Source organism: Neopelma chrysocephalum, unplaced genomic scaffold (assembly GCF_003984885.1).
Source record: "Neopelma chrysocephalum unplaced genomic scaffold, ASM398488v2 Primary Assembly neopelma1_72, whole genome shotgun sequence".
NCBI lineage: Eukaryota > Metazoa > Chordata > Aves > Passeriformes > Pipridae > Neopelma > Neopelma chrysocephalum.
This window is the reverse complement of record NW_020897732.1, coordinates 10,228,120-10,248,587: the sequence shown is the minus strand read 5'-3', so window position 1 is coordinate 10,248,587 and position 20,468 is coordinate 10,228,120. Positions and strand designations below refer to the sequence as shown.

Here is a 20,468-nt window from a genome sequence, read left to right as displayed (position 1 = left end):
GAATTCCTCATATTTATACAAGTGTAACTGAAGCAGACAGGTTATGTTACCTGCCCAGGCTCAGGATGCTCATGGCTAAAGCTGGGACCTGAACTCAGGTATCCAGACATCACTCTGTAACCTTGCACACACAGACATCTTTTCTCTCAAAAAAACCCCAAAACAACAGTGAGCATTCCCCCAGTATATCTAAACTTTCAAAGACTTAAATAATAATGACAATCATCATAAATCTTTCAATTTGATATTTCACTCTCTGTACTGTATGGCAAATTACCAAATTATAGCTTAACATCATACTTACCATTGGAGACTTATAGTATCTATGCAGTATGTTAATGAAATCTGTAATTGTTAACATTCCTGTAACAAGTAATACATAAAAAAAAGGTATTTAGATAGATATTTAACATATAGAACTTTCAGCTATTTTCTCTATTTATATTCACAACATATAATTTAATAAACATTAAATCCATGTATTTGTATTGGAATACTTAACAGTAGTATTCCAAAACTATGTCTGTCCACTTTCACACTGACACATTATTTCAGAATCAAAACACACGTCTGAATTAATATTCAAAATTATAACCCATGTGCTTCTCCTCACTTCCAATCTGACTCAAAAAACCCCCTTGAATTCAGACAACATCTACCCCCAAAAGAGTAGAAAGAAAAGAGGGGGTTTAGAACATCTTTAAAGGTTGGAGAACTATCCTTGCCTTTCATTTTCTTTTTGAACACACACTTTCATTATGTACTTGCCAAATCAGGCAGAGTCTTAGACTCGAAGGAGTAGTATAATCCATTTTTATTGAATATTACCTATTAAAGAAGTTCAGTCATTTCCATGGTAATCCTCAATGTCTGTATTGAAATGTGACTTTAAAAAAAAATATAGTACACCCATAGTATATGTATTTCAAGCATCAAAACCAAACTAGGTAATATAATACTGATGATTAGTTTAGTTACTTTAAAATATTAATCTTTTTTGAGCTTTCAAGTTCTAGATTTGAGAAGATGCTCCACTGTTTAGTACTCTTACATCTAAACTGAAGAAACTAAGAAATGGGGAAGGGAAAAATTAATCTGGAGGTCAGCTTTAAATCACTAGAGCTTAGTTACAGATAGAATATGAAATGAAATTTAATATGGTAGACACAACACTCCTATGGTGTATTGCAGGAAACTACTGCCCCTCCTCACTTGGATTTAAAATATTTTAACAAATGCTTTATTAAGCATCTACCATTCACTTCCAAGAATCCTCACCCTCCATTCCAGGTCACAAGAAGTACATATAATACTATTTGTAATTGCCACTGTGACCCCATTTTCTAACTGCAACAGAGATCTAGTTTTGGTAGACTATTGTGGCAATTAATGACACGATTTTTAAGAAAAGCAATACATGGATCTAATGCTTTTCTCCCAGTATGGGACATACCTGTAACATTCAATATTAGTTCTAGTATTTAAAGATTCCTCAGTGCAGCTTATTGAGCACATACAGTAATAAGCTTGTACTGCACCCATATCAGGATACTGCGACACGAAATTATTCTCTTTATAGTTATAATATTCAAATTTCCTTTTTGTGACCATCACCTTTATTTTTAAATACACAGTGAAGTGCACATATTAGAGATGAAATTTCAGAAGGTTGGGACCTAAAAGAACCATCATGATTCTCAAAGCACAGCAACACTACGAAAGCTGGCAATATTTCACTCCTCAGGAGGAAAAAGAAACCCTCTTTGCCATTGCATCTCCAGGATGTTGGATGATGGCCAGCCCCAGACCACCTTCAGCAACAGCAAAGCACCTTGGAAATTCAAGTAATTCTGAATAATGTCAGAACTACTTACCTACAAAACTCTGTTTTTTACTCTCCCACAGTGGAGCTGCTCTCACACCATTTGCCACCAAGGCAAAAAAGGCTTTCTTTACCTGCAAAAAAACCCAAAGAACAACTAAACAAATCTTTGCCTTTTCTTTGCCAGACACCAGCAGAAGGGTTTCCCCTTTCACTAGAAAAAAAAAGGCGGCATAAGCAGGTACCTGGTATTCAAAACAGAACATAAACCACACAGGCCAAACAAAAACCTTATGCCTTTCACTTTCAAAATGGTTAAAAAGCTAGAAAAAAGCTCAGCAAAATCAGATCTGTATTTCTTTTATTACATGAACATTCGAGATTAAAGTCTCCGATATCTCTGTAGAGAGAGGCTTTAGTTTAACATCTGAAGACTGTGCTACATTCCAGTCAATGTTCACTACAGCAAGTTGTCAAAAAAAATGAGACTGAAACAATGTCCCCTCCAGCTTTCAGAGTCTTGATTTTTACAAATTAAAAGGAATTGTCTGATTATTTTAAATACGACTGAAAGTTAAAAGGATTAGTTGGCTTGTTTTGCTGCTCGAGAAATCAACCAAGTAATTTCATTCCTTAATGAATTAACTCTCCTTAATTTCTGAATCAGAAGCTGCAAGGATGTGGTGCTATTCTGAAAAGAAACACTTCCTTGTCAACACTGGTTCTCTGAAGCATGAAGGACTCAGGTTTTAGTGCACCTCAAATTCCTGATCTCTTGGTGATATGTTCAAGCATAATATTCTTCCTGTCCTGCCTGCACCCCTAAATAGTCTTCCTAGGGAAAACACAATGAAGAATTGATGGTTATTGTCCAGGTCTCGGCCTGGCACTAAACTAGGACACAACCAATCTATTTTTCTATATCCATGGAATTGGTCCTCAGTCCAAATAACACAGAAGTACCAATTGCAATTGCTTAATAGACCATGATTACACAGTGGTATCTTAAGTGTCTGCTTTAAATTATGTGCCAAGGGGCTCCTCTCCACAACAGATTAAGGAATAAAGGGGCTTCACAGTCAATGGAATCAGCATCAAAAAAAGTAGGGGCAAACAAAAACATAGGTAGCAATCCATATTTCTTGCTACCTCTACACAGCCTGACTGCTCTCTCTGACCATGAGAAGCAAATCCACCCTCCAAACATCAGTGGATGACAACTCTCAAAGCTGCCTCCTGAATACAGAGATGCCTGTGCCATATCACCAATGAACAAGAGTAACGATCTGCTTAACAACCACCACCCCCAAACTGCATTGAAACTGAAGAAGCTGTGGGGGGAAAAACAACAACAACAAAAAAACAGGACCAGAAGTAAGACTAAGATACACACCACAGTATTTATCTAGAAAACGGTTAAACAGAAAGGTCCCAGAGGTGTTCAGACACCTTGATGACACAAGGAGGAGTCGGGCTAAACAAACACCACCAAATCCACCACAGGAGCAAACTAACTCATGAGGGAGACTGAAACCACACAGGAACCCTCCAGGCACATACATGAAGTGTTCCCACACAACAGCATCACACTTAAGAGTTCCTGCAGCACGCTGCAGTGAGCTATTTGGGGAGCAGATATGAGGCAGAAGTGAGTTCACATAGACTAACTCCACCTCGGGGCAAAGTAAGTTCTAACCACTCTTCATCAAAAAAGGGGAAAGTACACTCAGACTGCCTGAAACCGTGAGCCTTCAGCTCCGATGTCCTTCCACAACAACAGACATCACACGAGCTAATAGCCACTGTCAGCTCATGTCCCAAGTCTTTCACAAGAGCAAGATGTTCAAGCTGTATCAGAGCAAGAAGGTAACAGCTAATCCATTAAAGCCAGGGGGAAAATAGCTTTCTTCCAGATAGTAATTATGCACCACAACTCCTCAAGCAAGTTTACAAACTCTAATTGATAACCTGGAAAAGAAGCATGCCCGTGGCAGAAAAGATGTGGAAAGCCAACTACAGGACTCCAGGCAGTCTCCAAATTCCTGCTGCTACTTCTTTCCCAGACACAGTAGCAGCAAAGAACACCACCCAGCACCACGTTCTGATGGGAGAGACAGTAAGGTTGAGGTATTATTTTAGATTCAGAAATGATATTTCAAGAGAGACAACTCCAAAGACACACTATTCAAGATGCTGAGCTTGTAGACAATCCAGAAGGAAAAAAAGAAAAAGATTCTTCAAAGGATGAGTTCTGATCCTGCTTGATTTATCTGTAAGTTATTTGTCTCCAAGAATCTCAAGAATCTTCAGTTAGGTGCCATCTTGTCTAGCTTTAATAGGCATATTTTGGAAAAACTGCTGAACAGATACAGCTACTGAGATAGCTCAGACTTAAATCTTGCATAAAAGACAGTGAGTTTAGCTTAGACATTACGATGTTGAACATCTGATGTAATAAGTCACCAAAATTTAGTAAAGAAATATTTAAACTCATCCCCCTGGGCTGTCCTCCTAGATCACAGCTCAAGTGACATTCCTACTGTTTTATAGTAGCAAGTGTTACACAGTTATCTTTTAAATATAGTAAAAATGCCATCAGTTCTTAATGTTAATACTTGTCTTTTATTTAAGTAAGGTAATTACAAAGCAAAATCCCAACTTAATTCCTATTTACTGAAACTGCTTGCAAGCACAAACACACACTCATCCACTCACACTTTCCTTTAGTTTCTGTGGTTGACCAATTTCAGTTGCCCAAAGGACTGCTTGGTGGCCAGCCAAAGCACTGGGGTGTGGAGCTGGGCTTCTGTCCAGCACATTTAGATGTTTCATGCAGAAAATACCCACAAGAACCTTCCACTCTGTTGATATATAGTTATTAGCCTTTGAAGATCTCTACCATGTCCCATCTTTGGACCTCCAACAGTGCAGTTAAGTCTCAACCCCACCAGCGTTGCCGTTTCTCTGATCTGGAGTGTTGGACTGGCCTGACCTTCACAAAACCATTGTTCCTCAGCCAGAGCCCATAGATTGCTGCTGCTCAACACCACGTACAAACAGTCTTTGAACAAAGCACTTTTGTTCTTATTAACCATGTAGTGGTCCTGACACACACAATGAACCACTAAAAATGGGATTTATCAGCCCAAATTTAGGGGTTGTTCTGTCATATGTGCTGACCTTGCACATTCACCACGTCTCTTCACAGTCAGCAGGGGGAAACAGTAATTTCTGAGGCACAACTCACCAGCCTTTAACAGAGGTTAAGTTGCATCCCACGGTTGCCATTTCCCCCCCTCACTAAGATCTCCAGACATTTAGATGAAGAATCCCACTCTGTGTGACTGTTTTCTCCAAGATTTTGCCCCTTAGGTAGAAGAGCCACATTACAGCTAAGGAACAAAGCAACCAAAATCTTACACGTATCACAGATCACCTCAACAAAAGGTGTTATTATACCAAAGTGAGCAAAACAGGAACGAGCTCTTTTTACCACAGGGACTCATTAAACTGACTGTGAATGTGCTGAATAAAAGAACAGACTAATTTAGGTTAGACATGACTTCTGGAGGTCATCCTGCACACCATTCAAACATTTCCACTGCAAGTCTTAAGGAGCACAAAGCCTCCTCCAATAGCAGTCATTACCAAGAAAGCAGGAGTTAGACCCAGACATGGGAAGTCCTGTTTTTCAGGTAGTAGAATATTTGGAAAATCTTGTCTCTTATGGTTAGTGAGCTCCTAAACCAGCTTGATTAGTGGGCAGTGAAACCAGAAACAGTGGTAGAAGATTTCACCAGACTACAGAATAAGGAAATACTGAAAGGGACACTGCTCGTTATGACCAGTAATCCTACAAGCCCTTGCAGAAATGCTCTCTCCAGTAAACACTTCTGAATGAGGGAAGCATCTGAAAGTAAAACTGAAGATGAGCTTACTTACAAAAATTCAGCCTATGTACACAGGCACTTTTGTTTTACTCAACACTGTGTTATGAAAACTGTAACTCCACATGTAAGTGACCAGTGGCTTAAATTTATCTTCCAGAACTGTCCCATAAGGTCAGGAGGGTGAACTGCTGCTGTTGTTAAGAACTGGTTTCATTTGCCTTGCAATAAGATTCCTGTTCTTGACAAGATGATGGAAGAAAAGAGCTGTAACAGCTCCTGGTCCTAAAGGGTCAGTGCTGAGTAGAGAGTTCTACTGAGCTGAAAGACACACAGCTCACCACTGGCTCAAGACAAAGTTAACTTGAAAGAGCCTGGAGGGAGCAGAAGCAGGAAACAATTATGGAACATCTTCAGATATGGCAGCACCAAGCAAGAGGATGCAGCAAATGATTGTCCAGTAGCATGGACAGTGTTAAAAGATCTGCCAGAACTTCTGTGGTGTGGCTGCTGCCAAAGGGTAGGATGATAAATGTGCACGTCTCTTGCCTCATCTTTCACCGTATAAGCCAACACCAGGCACTTGCCTGAAAAGCCCCATATATGACCCCAGGAAATGTCTATTTTATCAGATCAGAATAGGAAGGAAGAAGCTCCTTCTAATTTTTGGCACAGAGCTCCCATAAAAGCAGTATCAGACCCACATGATTCCTGATGCTTTTATCATCTGATTCCTAATGGATGGATGCTGAAGGGTGATCTGAAACATTCATCGTCATTTTCGCTGGATAAATCGACAAATTTCCAGTCTTGTTTCATGATTGTTTTTAAGGACTACAAAACTAGAGGCAATGCACACCTCCAAAAATACACATGTGGACCAGAGTATCAAACCCAAATCTTTCAGGCAGTCACTGAGAAACAACCATCCTTTTCCCAGCACAGCAAAGTACAGAGTTTGATATGTAGTTGAAAGGAATTTGCAAGAGGCATCCAGCTTAGCAAACTGGATAGGAACAGCTGAAGAAGTATAGGAAAAGGTTAAACTCCTACACCCATATACTCACAGGCTCTAAGTACCAAAAAACAAGGCATGGAGTGGCTTCTCAAGGGCTTCCCCTTGTAAAAGTGAGGAAGTTTTCCACTTTCAAAGGAGAACACAATATCTTCACAATATGAGCAAATATGGCAAAATCACTCTAGAATACAGTCTTTGTTCTCACTGTTGGAGTATGAAGATGCAAGAAAGAGTTACCCTGAGACTTTCCTCTCAGAGGCCAAACACTCTCGTTTCAACAGTTCTTACCGAGTAAGAAGACAAAGAGAAGTACAACTGGTCCTTGTTGTAGCAGGAAAACCATCAGGCCTCTGCTGCAACCTCTGTACTGCGAAAAAACTGGGCAACCCACACTTCACTCCCGCAGTCTAAATGTGTTTATGACCCAACTGACTCCCAAATGCTTTTGATGTGAAAAAACGAGGAATGAGGCAACCCTTTCTAGCCCAACATAAACAGGGCTGTATTTCTTTAAGTAGTGTGGCAAGTTCTCTTGACTGCCCAAATCTTGGCAGATCTCCAAGAGAGGAAAAGTAAAAAACTACTGCATGTGAGGGGGAGGTAAACCTGATGGTCCAGCTGCATAAGACAGGTTTATAACATGTTTCCCTGCTATTCCCTCACATCACCAGGATTTTGGGCAGCGCTTCTTCTGTATCAGGCTGAAAGGCACATCCCATAATCCTTGGTTTTATGTACTTGTTTGACAATGGAGCCAGCAAAGAGGTAAAACAAGGTAACCAACTACCTGAGTCACATTAACACGGTGCCAAAGAGGGTGCAAGCCCACTCTGAGGTGCAGCAAGTTGTAATCTTTTCTTCACTGAAAATACTCTTCAACAATGACTGGAGGTGCTCACATGGTCTTTTCTTCCCCCCCTCTTATTCACACTCAGCTTCTACTGGGAGTTTTTGGATCCCATGTAATGCAATACAGACCACTGGAGAAGGCCAACCACCCACCTGTCACCCAAACAGAGGCTGTGATACAGTATTTGGGGACATAGAAAAAACACAATACTAAGTTGAAAATACAACTTTGGCACTGAAAGTCTTTGGAAAGCCCTCCTCTCCCACGCTGTCAGCATCACCGGCAAAGGACTTATTTCTGTGAAGCTGGAATTAAGGACTCCTGCATTCCCCCCCCCCCAATCCCACAATTATCACCCTGATAATACCAAAGCAGTAAATACATCGTGCATTTTTGCTTCATGCCCCAATGCAATGACATTTAAACATCTTCAGTTGAGAAGGTTCTTCCCAAATGCAAGATCTGAAGCAAAGAAATTTCAGGGAGGTGGACCAATTTTCCAGAGGATCTCTACATCAGCTTTCCAAATGGTGAGGAGGAAACTGAGAAACACTTCTAATTTGTAATCTAGGGACGATACCTAGTGTCAGGAATCAGTTCATGTTCTCCCACTAATTGCTCTCTTCTTTTTAGAGGATTATTAATTGCTTTGTCCTTTATGTTTCCCCAAAAATGGCTGGCAACATTGGGAAGCATATTAAACATTAACTTGCAATTTCTTTCTCTTTTTTTTTTATTTCAAATACAATTGTAATGCCCAGTCCAGACATCTTTTTAAATTACAAATAACTGCAGTCCTGTAAAGGAGCTATTTTAACTAGTTAAAAACCTCTTTTGTAGTGCATATATATAGTTCAGTGTTTTTACAAACTGACTTGTCTGGAGAGACTAAACCAGTATGGAGACTCATCATGATGGCATTTAAATTAATTTTCCAATTATTTTCTTCCTTGGTCTATGAATTTGGTAGAAGCATTTCCTCCTCGAAGGGCTATGCTGTTAAAAAAAAAGGCTACTTAAGGACTTACTAAAGACTTTTGCCTTGAGGGAGGGCTGAGCAGCTCTTGAAGAGAAGAATTTCTTCTTTCACCTTATCACACCCTCAAGTAGATCAGAGAAAAATTGGACAAACCTGTTATTAACTGAGAGGCTACACGTTTGCTTTAGCATCTGAAAAACCCCAACCAGTAAACATTCACAAGCAGCTCCTCTAGCTCAGGCTGAATTTTGGAAAGCTTACATGAAACCAGATCAAAATTCATTTCTCTTTCACAGGTGATGGAAAGGGAACACTCCTGGTAGATGACGCACTTCTATTGGCCATAGCTTATTAAAATTTAAGATCTGATGGTGTAATACCCTTCAGGTCCAAGCCAAACCCCAGAAAAAACAGGTAGTGTCTTATCCTCAAGTCAAAGTATGCAGGCACATGTTCTAGATTTCTCCTCAGAGAGCAGGTGCCATGTCCACAAGCAGAACTCCTCCCTGTGCATGTGAAAAGGTCCCAGTCCAGCTGAAGACACCAAATCAAGACCTGAACTGATGCTCTATGTCAACATGTCCATCCTGTAGCTTTCTGCTGTTCGATTTCACACCACTATGGGCTACGAGGTGACATCAGGTAAGTCTGATGGGCAGAGTCAATGGGACCAGCTGCATGGGGAAGTGGACAGAAATTCTTTCACAGATGAAGATCTTACCAAAAAAGTGGTGATAGGGCAGGGAAGGCAGGAAGAATGATACATGATTTTCACTCAGCCAAGCACAAACACCTTCCTTCAACCTTGTGTAGAAATTCCTGCTTAATTGACACATATTGTCTTCCTCCAAGATACAGGAGTGAATGCTTCCTTTTGGTTTTGAGAGCTGCAGGAATTAAACTCCTGTGCTTGTTGTGTACAAGCAACAGGAGCAGCTCTGAAAAAAACACAGCAATCTCACCATATTATGGTACTGATCCCAGCCTGATCTCAATGAAGGGAGCTTTCATGTGGCTGCTCAGTTGCCTCAGCCCACATGCTGGTTAGAAGCTAAATTAGATGATTCTTTTACAGTTCTGTGGGATGGGTAAGCAAGGAGGGGTATTCACACTCTCAGAAACCCAGACAGTAGCAGCTTCATCAGGGAAAAACCTCAAAGCCAATTAAGGAACAGACAGTCAATCCTTTTGTAAAGCTGTGAGAACTCTGTTGTGACAGCAGACCTGGAGTCTGCTGTGTGTCTCTGGAAGCAAATGATTCTAGAGCATTATTCCTGGAAACCTGATTTATCTCATAACCTTGGAGAGAGGCAACACCCCAGTCAAGAATGGACTGGAGAGAACCAGAATAATAAATCCATTTACTTAATAGAGTCAGCACATGGGAGAGAAGCACAAATCCTCTTCCACTCTTCTAATGTGGAATCCATTGAATGCTTTGCAGAAATTACAAGGTATATTTTCTTTCAGCTTGTTAAACCCCTAAAGAAGTTTCCAGAGCATTGTTCCTAATATTTTTTTTTAGTTTTGTGGTAGAACAGTATTGGAGCTCTTACTAGCGTGACAGCTACTGACAAAATCCTACAGAGGTGATAACAACACCTGGTCCATTAGCAACTTAGGTAATTTCATTAAACAGAAGGGTTAAATAATCTAACCCTCAAGTCACGCAATTGTCCAAGATTTCTTCAGGATATAAAAGGAAAGAGTCTTTAGTATTCTGAAAGCTTATTCTGATTACTGTTTGATTTTCATTATTTTATGAAGTAGTCTTGGACAAATACTTCATAAACAGCTGCAAGGTCATGGCGAGTAAAAGCTACATAAATTGACTTTTAACAGGTAAGAATATCACTTCATCAAAGGTTAGACTGAGCTTTTCACCCTAAGAGAGCTTATGCAAACTTGACAAGACACAGCCACAACATTCACTATCAGATCATTCTTGGAACTGCAGATTGCTGCTTGATATGAAGCAGGGAAGCCTCTGTCTTACATTTACCTTATACATTCCTCTTGAAGGGTTAATTGCTCTGCACTAGAAAACAAGCTAATCCTTCTCATCTTTATGTAGCCTGGGCAAAGCCACAACAAATTAATACATTTCTTTGGAGGTCAGACAGAAATCTGGTCTTAAGAAAGCTTTTAGAGTTAAGCTTTAGAGATTGCTATAAGCTAGGTAAGAGGCATTTCCTTAAAAATTCAAACAGAGTTCAGGATGTGGGGGGGGGAATGCACTGGTCTTTAGGGAAAACAAATTTATGCAGCAACAAGGAAAAAAGTGAAATCACATTAGTAGGGGATGTTAGACAAAAGAAATCAGACTGATAGATGGTAAACAAAGTGCTGTATTTTGTTGACCTTTGAATTTAATACAGGAATTATTTTCCTTCAAAGCATGAATATCAAAGGGCAATATCAGGTTGCTGTGTCACTGTATGTACCTGATGCAGGTTAAACCCAACAAACAGAAAGTAAAGGCAGACCTGGATGTCACCTTCTTTCCCCAGATCACTGCCACACTAAATGCAGCAACACTTGCACAGTACTCAAATGCTGTGTTGAAGACATAAGCTGGTGATCAGTAAATCTGCACTTAGCTCAGTGATTTCCTGGAGTCTATTACAAAGATACCCCAGATCCATTTATTGAATAATTATAATGATGAACAATAAGTGAACACTCATTCAGAGAAACCCTTCAGGGGACAATCCCCCTAAGCCCTCCAAGGGGCTGTGAGGAGTGTGTTTTCCTATTATTTTCATCCTGGGAGATGTATAAAAGATGAGAAGGTTTAACCACTGAGCTGCACACTGTTGCAACTTGCCCAGTTTCCCCACCATCCACAGAGTAAAATTTCCGAACTTCACAGGATAACTCACAACCTCTAATTGTCTCTTGACTCCCTTCCTGGTCAGATCACACTTTATAAAAGTTTCTTTAATGTGTGTCAAGCAAAGATAGCATCTTCTCTGGGAAAAGCCAAAGGCTGAAGCTTGTCACAAACAAGGAGCACTCCTGGGTCACAGGCAGGGAAAAGCCACAGCACTGAAGTAAAGTATGATGTGATTCTATAAATATTTATGAGGAGCAAATACAAATTAATAAACTGAAAGGGTGAAAGAACAGTCCACTGTCAGTCTGAATCAAGAGAACTGTGCCAGCCAGCACTTTCCCAGGCAACATCTGCCACTTCCCAGGATTCAGCACAGGGCAGGGACCACAGGCAGACTAGAGGCAGACACTCTGTTCTGGGGGAACTATAAGTGAAACTACGGGAAGGCAAACTGAGCTGTGTTAGTTGGCCTCAGGCAGGTGAACAGAGCAGGGCTCAGTACACTGTATTTATTTAGTGTAGATGCTTGTGCCAAGGGGCACATTGTCCAGCTGGAGCACAGCTCTCCCACACCAGCTGAGCTGATGCCCAACACAAGTGCAAGAGCCACACCACGACTTTCACAGCCTGTGCACAGGGCTGCTCTGCACACACGGGACCAGAGCACTGTGCCAGCACTGGGAGCTGCCAGAGGTTTGGTAGCTGCTGGAATTGAGGCCCCCATGCCTTCTGACTGACAAATAAACAGGTCTGAACACACTGTCAGCCAATTCCTGCTCTTCATTAGCTGCTATTTCTGCTATTTAAAGCCTTCTTTCTATTTCCAATGCACCTGACCATCTCCACTCTTAGTCAGGGTTAACACAAGATTCCTTATGAATCTTTACACTAACTCCCCCATAGACATCGAGACTAAACATTTACTTTTATGAATCAGTGTTGCTTCAGCAGTATGACTTGGGCCATGCTATATAAAGTGAACATCTCCAGTTTTCCCATAGCTAACAACAGGCCTGGAATACTTTCCACAGCATCTCATGAATAATTTTCCAGGGTAGAAACATGGGATGTGTGCTGTGATTGCTGACCAGCAGAGGGAGATGGGATACTGCAGCCAAATAAAAATCCAAAATCCAGAATCTTTCACAGGATGCCATGAGAACACAACCCAGATCCATTTTTTTTCTTCCTCCATTGATTGTTTATAGCTTATACAAAGGGAGGCAGAAGGTGAGCACTTATATAGTCTGCTTTAGCTCTAGCACTATTAAAAACCTGAATTCAAATCCCTGCAGAACTTTTTCGAGGCACCACGCCTTTTTTTGGTGGGTGTTTTTTGTTTATTTGTTTTTAAATTAGGAGAAACACTGATGTGGGTAGGGGTGAAACAGATCCAGGAAAGAAAAATATCCATTTGAGAGGATTCATGGGACACTGAATGTTTCAAAGCTGTGTACTATGTTTTCAAAATAAGAACTGATACAAAGTCCTGAAGTACTGGAAAATACATAATTTTATACAGTAAAAATTGAAACACAAAGAACAGTTTAGAAGTTTTTATCTGACTACCCTTATTAAATTAATTCTCCACTTATTCAGTTGGCTTAGGAAAAAAAAAAAAGCTATTCTATTTTTATATTCCAGACATGTTTGTGCACCAGCCACACTGATCAAGTTGAATCAATATAATCTGTTGTGAAGACAATAGTGGTGGCACATGGTGCCAGGTAAAGAACTAAAGGGAAATATTGAAGAGAAGTATGTAAAAGACCTCCCAGCAGTGTAGCCCAGGCAAGAATTCAGATCAATGTTTAATTTTTTCTTAGCAAAACCTGCTAAGTTGGAAGACAGTGCCCATGCAGGAAGAGCATTAGTGCTTTACAATATTATGACTTTATAAATTAAAACTAATGCAACTGGGAAAAAATGTAATGGTGCCAAGTTCAAAACATGCAGTTTAAAGGACAAAAAAAGCTCCTCACCAGCAATACCAGCTCAAGATTTGGTCCACATTTATTGAATACTAGAGTCTGAATGAGTAACTCCAGGCTTCCCTTCTACCACCACTGCTTTCAAATAGCTGGAGAAGCACGAGAATATGAGTCCATGATCACAGACCAAGGCATGCCTTGTTCTCCTCCAGTTGTAATCCAAGACCATCATTAGGGATGCCAAATAAGACACTGGTCAAATGTTGGTGAGAGTTCTTCCATTACCATTAAGTTACCTCTTTTCCTTTATGGTTTCCCCAAGTGTTACTTCACCAACTGGAGATGAAACTCCCCCTTTTTTTATGTTAATAGTATTAGTACAGCTCCAGCAGTGAAAACTGGTATCTGGCATGATGTAATTCATCAAGGGGTCTGAAGAATCCAAAAGGAATGGGTGACCTGCCCCAACAGCCTCAAGATTAATTGGTTAATTGAATAAAGAACATCCATCTTTCAAATTTCAAAGGTGATCAAGCTCAAGCCTTTGACTCAGGTGACCACTGACAGCTGAGAATGCAGGTACCAATTCCAATATTATCTCATAGTGAGAGAAAAAATAACCCCTGGAATCAAAAGGAAGCCAACAGTCTTTGAGAAGGGCTGATAGAGTGACAGTGAACCCCATCATCCTAAATTTGACCTTTCAGGTCAAAGAGGTCTGAGTTCTTTACTCCAGAGTTGACAGTCATTTTCTCTTTCAGGTAGAAGAAAGGAAACACTGCAGAACTTTTTCCCATCTAAGGCAGTGAAAAAGTCAATGTAGGTTTTCCACCTTTTAGCATTCAATCCAGCATTATATGTGATTATCTGATACTCAGGATGGATCTGTGAATTTTTTGGGACTGAGTATCTGCTACATGGTTTCTTCTGACTGTGGAAAGCTGAAGTCTGAGCAGTACATTCCAGACCAAAATTACTTAATGGGCTTAGTTAAGTCAGAATTGGAGCATCTTTAGAAGGAAAAACACACCGAAAAAACCCAAAAAGCCCAAAAATACCAATTGCAAAATCCAAGAAACCAAGCAAGCCACAGCTTTCTACCACACTGCAGAACAGATTAGGCTGTTTCTATAGCAGGCAGCTAATTCCTTCTTTTGGCAAACAAACTCTTCAGACAGAGCCAAGAGTCTAGCAGATGATTTACTGATTAAATGCAAAATGAGAAACTGAAAACAAAAATTTTCTGGAGAATGTAGTAATTTGCATAATTAAGCCATCCATTTTACTCCTAAATAGTCTTTATTAATACAGCAGGAACAGGCTCTTAACACCTGGGTGCACTTCAGCTGTTGCACAGGGATCTTACACCAAATGTCCTTATGTAAATTCTGACAGCCACGAAGAAGCCAATATAAGTTTGGGCTCATCTGAAATTTTTTTTGAGAGAGATTCCAACTGCAAAGCAATTTACATCCTTTCTGTTCTGCTAGGAAGACGTCCCCGACTCCTCCTCTAGCATAACATGAAAGATACAGTTGAAACAATATGGTTTTGCACAGTCAAAGCACAGCACTATGGGAGACTTTCTCTGCAGGAGATCAAATTTCATTTAACAGTCAGGAAACATCTAAAAAAAAAAAAAGAACTGCAAGCAAAGGCAGACTGAAAGGAGGATACTCACTTGTAGCGTAGTGTCGAAAACAACAAGCTTAGAGCTCGTTGGAACAATGTCATAACACTTGTGTGACCTCATGAATCGCACATAAATGTCACTTTCCGATTCTTCAAGTGCTGCAAGTAAAAACATTTTGTTGTTTTATTTAAGTAACTTTAAAAAAAAAAACACAACAAAACAACAACAAAAAGAAGTGGTAACAAACATGCCAAATCAACTGGACACCACTGCAGAAGGACAACCCTAAAGCAAAACTCAAATTCACACTTTCAGATATGGGCAGACAGTCACAGGTTTGCACTCTGCATTTCAGACTCATCTTTCCTTTCAGATTAAATGGAACAAAACCAAAACACATTGTTCTTCTTTGATGAGGAAGGACTTCCGTACTGAAGAGTTACAATTTTTTTTTTCCAACAGCAAACCACTGGAATATGCATCTGAACTCTTGTTATGTCCAAAAGGAAGACAGTTTGAAACTTAAGTAGTGTTGGGCTTGACCAGCTTAAGCTCCTTAAACTAATATTTCTTGAATCTCATCTCTGCCTGGTCCAGTTTTCACACAGTAATTTTGTATTTTCTCAAGAGGCAGCAGGCAAGTTCTATTATCAGTTCCATTCTCTTCAGACTACTTCATGTACAGCATCATGAATCCAACATTTTGCTCATAAAAACAGGACCCATGTGGCTGGAATGGTTTTAAGGGGACATTTCTGCAGCAAGGACATGCAATCCAGTCCATATTACCTCAAATTTGCATTTGTCAGAGTTCAGATGCACATGATACAATGCCCTGATCTGCTCAGGTACATGAACTTTTACTTTTTTAAAGCAGTTTGACCCTCCATTCTTTACAGCAGGTACCTAGAACATGGTCAAGGTTAACCCCTCCATCAGAGATGTACCCTTTAGACCCTGTAATAATACACAGAAACTTAGTCATATGTTAAATTTTGAAGAGTGGATGAAAAAGAAAATAAACTAAAAACCCCTTGAAATACCTACTGAGCATTGAAGGACTTCAAATTAGAGAGATAAAAACTCAAAATTCTCATTTGCTAGATTTACTCAAAACCAGTCATCCAGTTCTATAAATTATTTATCATTTCCAGAGTGCTTCAGCACACACTTTTTAGTCCAAGTTTATGGAAGCAAAGCTGGATCTCTCCTACAAGTGGCTGCTCCGGGATTCAGGCAGCCTCTTCTATATACTATGGAAGTCCTTCATCTCCAAATCTCATTACTCTTTAAATAACTATATATAAACATATAAATAAACCCCTTTTCCCTGCTGAAACAAGCAACGTGAAATGGAAGTTATATAGGAACACAGAAGACAAATCCAACAAATTATTTTCTTTTTTTCTTCCACTTCTTCCCAGTTGGACACTGTGTTCCTACAGAACTCAAGACCAGAAGTGGAAATAGCAGGAACTCGGAAAAATTGAGAGGAAACCACGTGAGGAAACTGATAGGGAAAGGACCAGGCAGAGAGACCTGGACAAAGCTGCAGAAAGCCACCTTCCTGAGGTGATCCCAAAGGGGAACTGGTACTGACTCATTCACGGCATGTATGGAAGAGGTAAAAAAAGTAATTTGGGACAGAGAAATCTTTATCTAACTTGATAATATACTAACATCTATCATCCTCTAAGTTCTGCAATACCATAAACAGCTACTGTCTCCATGAAATTAATTTAATGACCCTGCAATAGAGTTGTTAGAAGGGGTTTGTGTTTGTTTGTGTTTTTGTTGTTTTGCTTGGTTGTTTTTAAATACCTGAACTATAAGCAGGGAGGGGATGAGATATTAATCAATAGAAACAATATTATAAGAACATTTAAATAACAGACCAAGAACTCTGGACTTTATAAAGTTATGGTTGCTTTTACAACCATAAGTGCAGTCCCTCTGTGCAATATCAGAGTCCTTATATACTTTAATCTCTGCTTTGTATACAGTTAAGATACTGCAGGTAGAAACAAGCATAGGAATACCTCAAATAGTAGATACCACCTACTATTCCATCAAAATAGTGAAATCACCATCCCTGGAAGTGCTCAAAAAGATGTGTGGATGTGGCACTTAGGAACACTGAACGGTGAACATGATGGTGATGGGATAACAGCTGGACTCAAATTAGAGGTCCTTCCCAACCTAAATGATTCAATGATTCTATAAACTACAAAACAGCCAATTATTTTGAGTTGAAAAAAAATTACCCTCTTAGCAGAGTATATCATGGCTCAGTAGAGTCTTGCCAACTTACCTTTAATTTTGCAAATGTAATGTATCACAATAACAAGGGCAGAATAATTTAATAATTTAAATTAATGCTGTCAGTGGCAGCCACAGTTGGGAACTCCGTACTGACCAGCACAGTGAAGGTGGGCCTATAAACCCTCCTCTCACTTACCAAACACTCCAACTCTCCAAACACAACTTCAGCTGGACCTCAACAATCCTCATCCACTCCGCATTCACGGATTAGTGAAGTGCTATCTCACCCTATGGTGTCCTCCAACTCTGAGGAGATACCACAAAGCAACTGTTTCCCTTTAACTGTAACTGGAAAGTTAAAGTTAAAAAATTCAGAAGCATGAGATAACCATCTGTGAGCACTGCTAACTCTAGCAGGATCTGAACAAGAATCCAATTGTCCAGCTGGAACTGAGGTTTATTTCTACAGAAGATCCTTACACTATAAATAAGTATAATGCACCACTTTATTAGTTACTAACTAAACATGCAAAAGATAAGCAGCACTGATTTAACTCTCAAGTCCTACACAAGTCCACCAAGTGTCTCTTGGAAAGGATATTTAAGAACTTCCAGCACCTTCAGATGCCTGGGATTACTAAACAGCTGCTGCAGCCTAATTCTTTGTACGGGTGCTGTGTGTGCATCATGTATAACAACAGCTGCTCAGCACAGAAAAGGCCTCCCAAACAGAAGGCTCAGCACATCCCAGGGATGCACTCACACCCATCTTTCCTGCACAGCACGACTGGATAATAAGGGTATAATCACAGTGAGGGTATAATCTTCTGTACAGTTTCTCTCCCCTTCCAGAGGACAAAGTTACTGCTTTTGATTGTATCCAGCCACCACTGTCCTGCAAATATAAATAACCAAACCTGAGCACCACCATCTCCAGGAGGATGTTTCTACTTTATTATCTATTTATTTTATAGTTCCAGTCTTATCTATTTTTCTGATAATGCTCATCCTTCCTGGCTACTATTAAGCTTCTGCAGTCTCATCCAGTACCTGCAAAGCAGCACTCCCTTTGGATGGACAAGGACAGATGCCTTCTAGCTCGACTCAAAACCTCCCTCAGTCTCTGCACGTCACCTCTGATCTGCAGACAAGATCAGTTGCCCAACACGCAGGAGACACAAACACAGAACTGCCTCCAGCCCAACCTCAGCTTTCTACAGCTCATGATCTGGAGGTCAGCTGGCTCACAGAGCAGATCCCCAGCAGGAGGCATCTCAATCTACAGCAGGATCGAGGAGGAGAAGAATCCACTGATAAGTAGTTGAATGTGTATTTCCATGGGGGTGCTCGCTCACGAAAGGTTATTTCTTGAAGATTCATCTGAAAGTTATTTTGCAAGTAAACATTCTCCCTCTCCCCAAGTCACAGGTGAAGACAAAAATATCCAAATCCCCAGTTGCTGTTCTCTGCAATTTTAACAGAGCACAAACAGAAGTCACCTGAAAGGTTACAAGACTTTTTAACATCTGAAGTTGAGCACCTTGTCATACAGGCTTTAACAGAATAAATTCTCTACATCAGCATTTTATTTGTTCCTACTGCAAGAGTTCCTCTAAAGATCAGAATATCAATCTATTTGTATTTCTGCTCCTCAACCTTATTCACTAAAGATCAAATGATTTTTACTCTCTTCCTTTCTCCCACACTTCATTAAAAGACATGCTTTAATTTTTCATTTCAATCAGTAAATATTATTTACAAAAGCATCACAGCTTTTTTTTTTTAACAGATGAATTATTCAGCAATATTGACTCAGACTGCAGTAGGACTCAGTACAAAGTATAATTGTCTATTTAGAGAGCTCTACAGTAGAACTACCATCTGAATACTCATAAATGGCAGGGAAGCTTCTGCAGCATTACTGAAGCCATTTCCTCAGAGATCTACTGAATAGATGCCTTCAGTTCCACTCATACCTTTGCCACCATGCAGGGTGCTTTTCTATTGTAGCTTTCCCCTTTAGAATCTCAAGGCCTTCAAAAGAAGAAAAAAGAAGAGAGAAAAAAAAAGAAGTGCCTGCAGATGGAGAACAGGAACATAATACCATATGGCCAACACTTATGGAAAAGCTTCCAAATACTGCAACATAAAAACCTAGAGAAAGTTCCTCAGAAGTGTCTACTGCAAACCACAGGCTGCCTTTCTGTGCTGTATTCTTTCTTACTGAGCTGGCCCAACAACAGGATCCTGGGCCACACGTGCTTCCTGATTTCAACAACACCAAATCATGACCTTTCCTATTATATTTTATATTATAGCTATATTATGCTCCCGGTATCCAGTCACATTTCAAGTTTAGTCTTTATTTCCAGGAGTGTTTGAAAGGAAGACACAGGGTTCCACAGAGACTGTTTTCATCTGCTTTAAAGTGTTAATTCCACTGCAGACCACAATCAAGCTGCTGCAGCTCTCCATAGCACCCCTGCTCTCATGGTTAGATTGAGAGCTGGGACCTCTGGTAATCCTCAATCATTTGAAGAACACAGACCCTTTGTACCAACCTAAACAACTCTTTGTATAACTGACTTTCCTAAGCATACTATAAAATTAACTGCTGAGTTTTAAAAGCCCTTGAAAAAGCAGGGACAAAAATCAATGGATAACGGTACATAAAAATACAGTCAGGTAACTGCCCAGCCTGCTGAACAACCTAGAGGAGGACAGAAAACACATATATACACAGTAATTCCACCACTCACCCTGATTTTCAATCAGAATCAGTATGGAAACTGCAACTTTAAAAGCTTAGAGTTTCCTTACAGGAGCAGGAGATGAGCTAAACACTCCCAGCACCCAGCACCCCTCTTCACCTTGAATACTATTAACATAACCATCTCCCCTGGGCCAGGTCTGATGGTGGATAAAAGGAAATGAGGGAGTAGACATGTATTTTTGTGATATTCTCACTTGTAGTAAAATAAACTAGTTACTGGAAAAAACAATTTTATTTTCTGTTACTGCACATACACATATCTGCATTTCAGGTTACTCCAAGTCACATTTCTATTTTAAAAGTCATGTAATATGTTCAATATTATATTTCAGGTGCCAGAGAATTAAAATATTAGAGACCAAAGATTTTTTATTATAGAACTGATCCAACAGCAATACATTTAGTGAAGTTTATTGGCATAATTATACTGATAGACTATACTAAAAGGTGTTATATATACCTCTATACTATTCTCTC

General features: G+C 39.9%; 1 protein-coding gene across 5 annotated transcripts in view; it reads right to left on the bottom strand.

Moving 5' to 3' along the window:
* Positions 1 to 20,468, bottom strand: part of PRKAG2 (protein kinase AMP-activated non-catalytic subunit gamma 2) — a 214,164-nt gene that overhangs the window by 14,334 nt on the left and 179,362 nt on the right. For all 5 annotated transcript variants that reach the window (XM_027686925.1, XM_027686928.1, XM_027686927.1 and 2 more), the window contains 3 exons: positions 15,005 to 15,114; positions 1,875 to 1,956; positions 305 to 363 (listed from right to left, as the gene is read on the bottom strand). In XM_027686925.1, the coding sequence (XP_027542726.1) occupies positions 305 to 363; positions 1,875 to 1,956; positions 15,005 to 15,114 (251 nt within the window). The remainder of the gene's footprint in view (positions 1 to 304; positions 364 to 1,874; positions 1,957 to 15,004; positions 15,115 to 20,468) is intronic.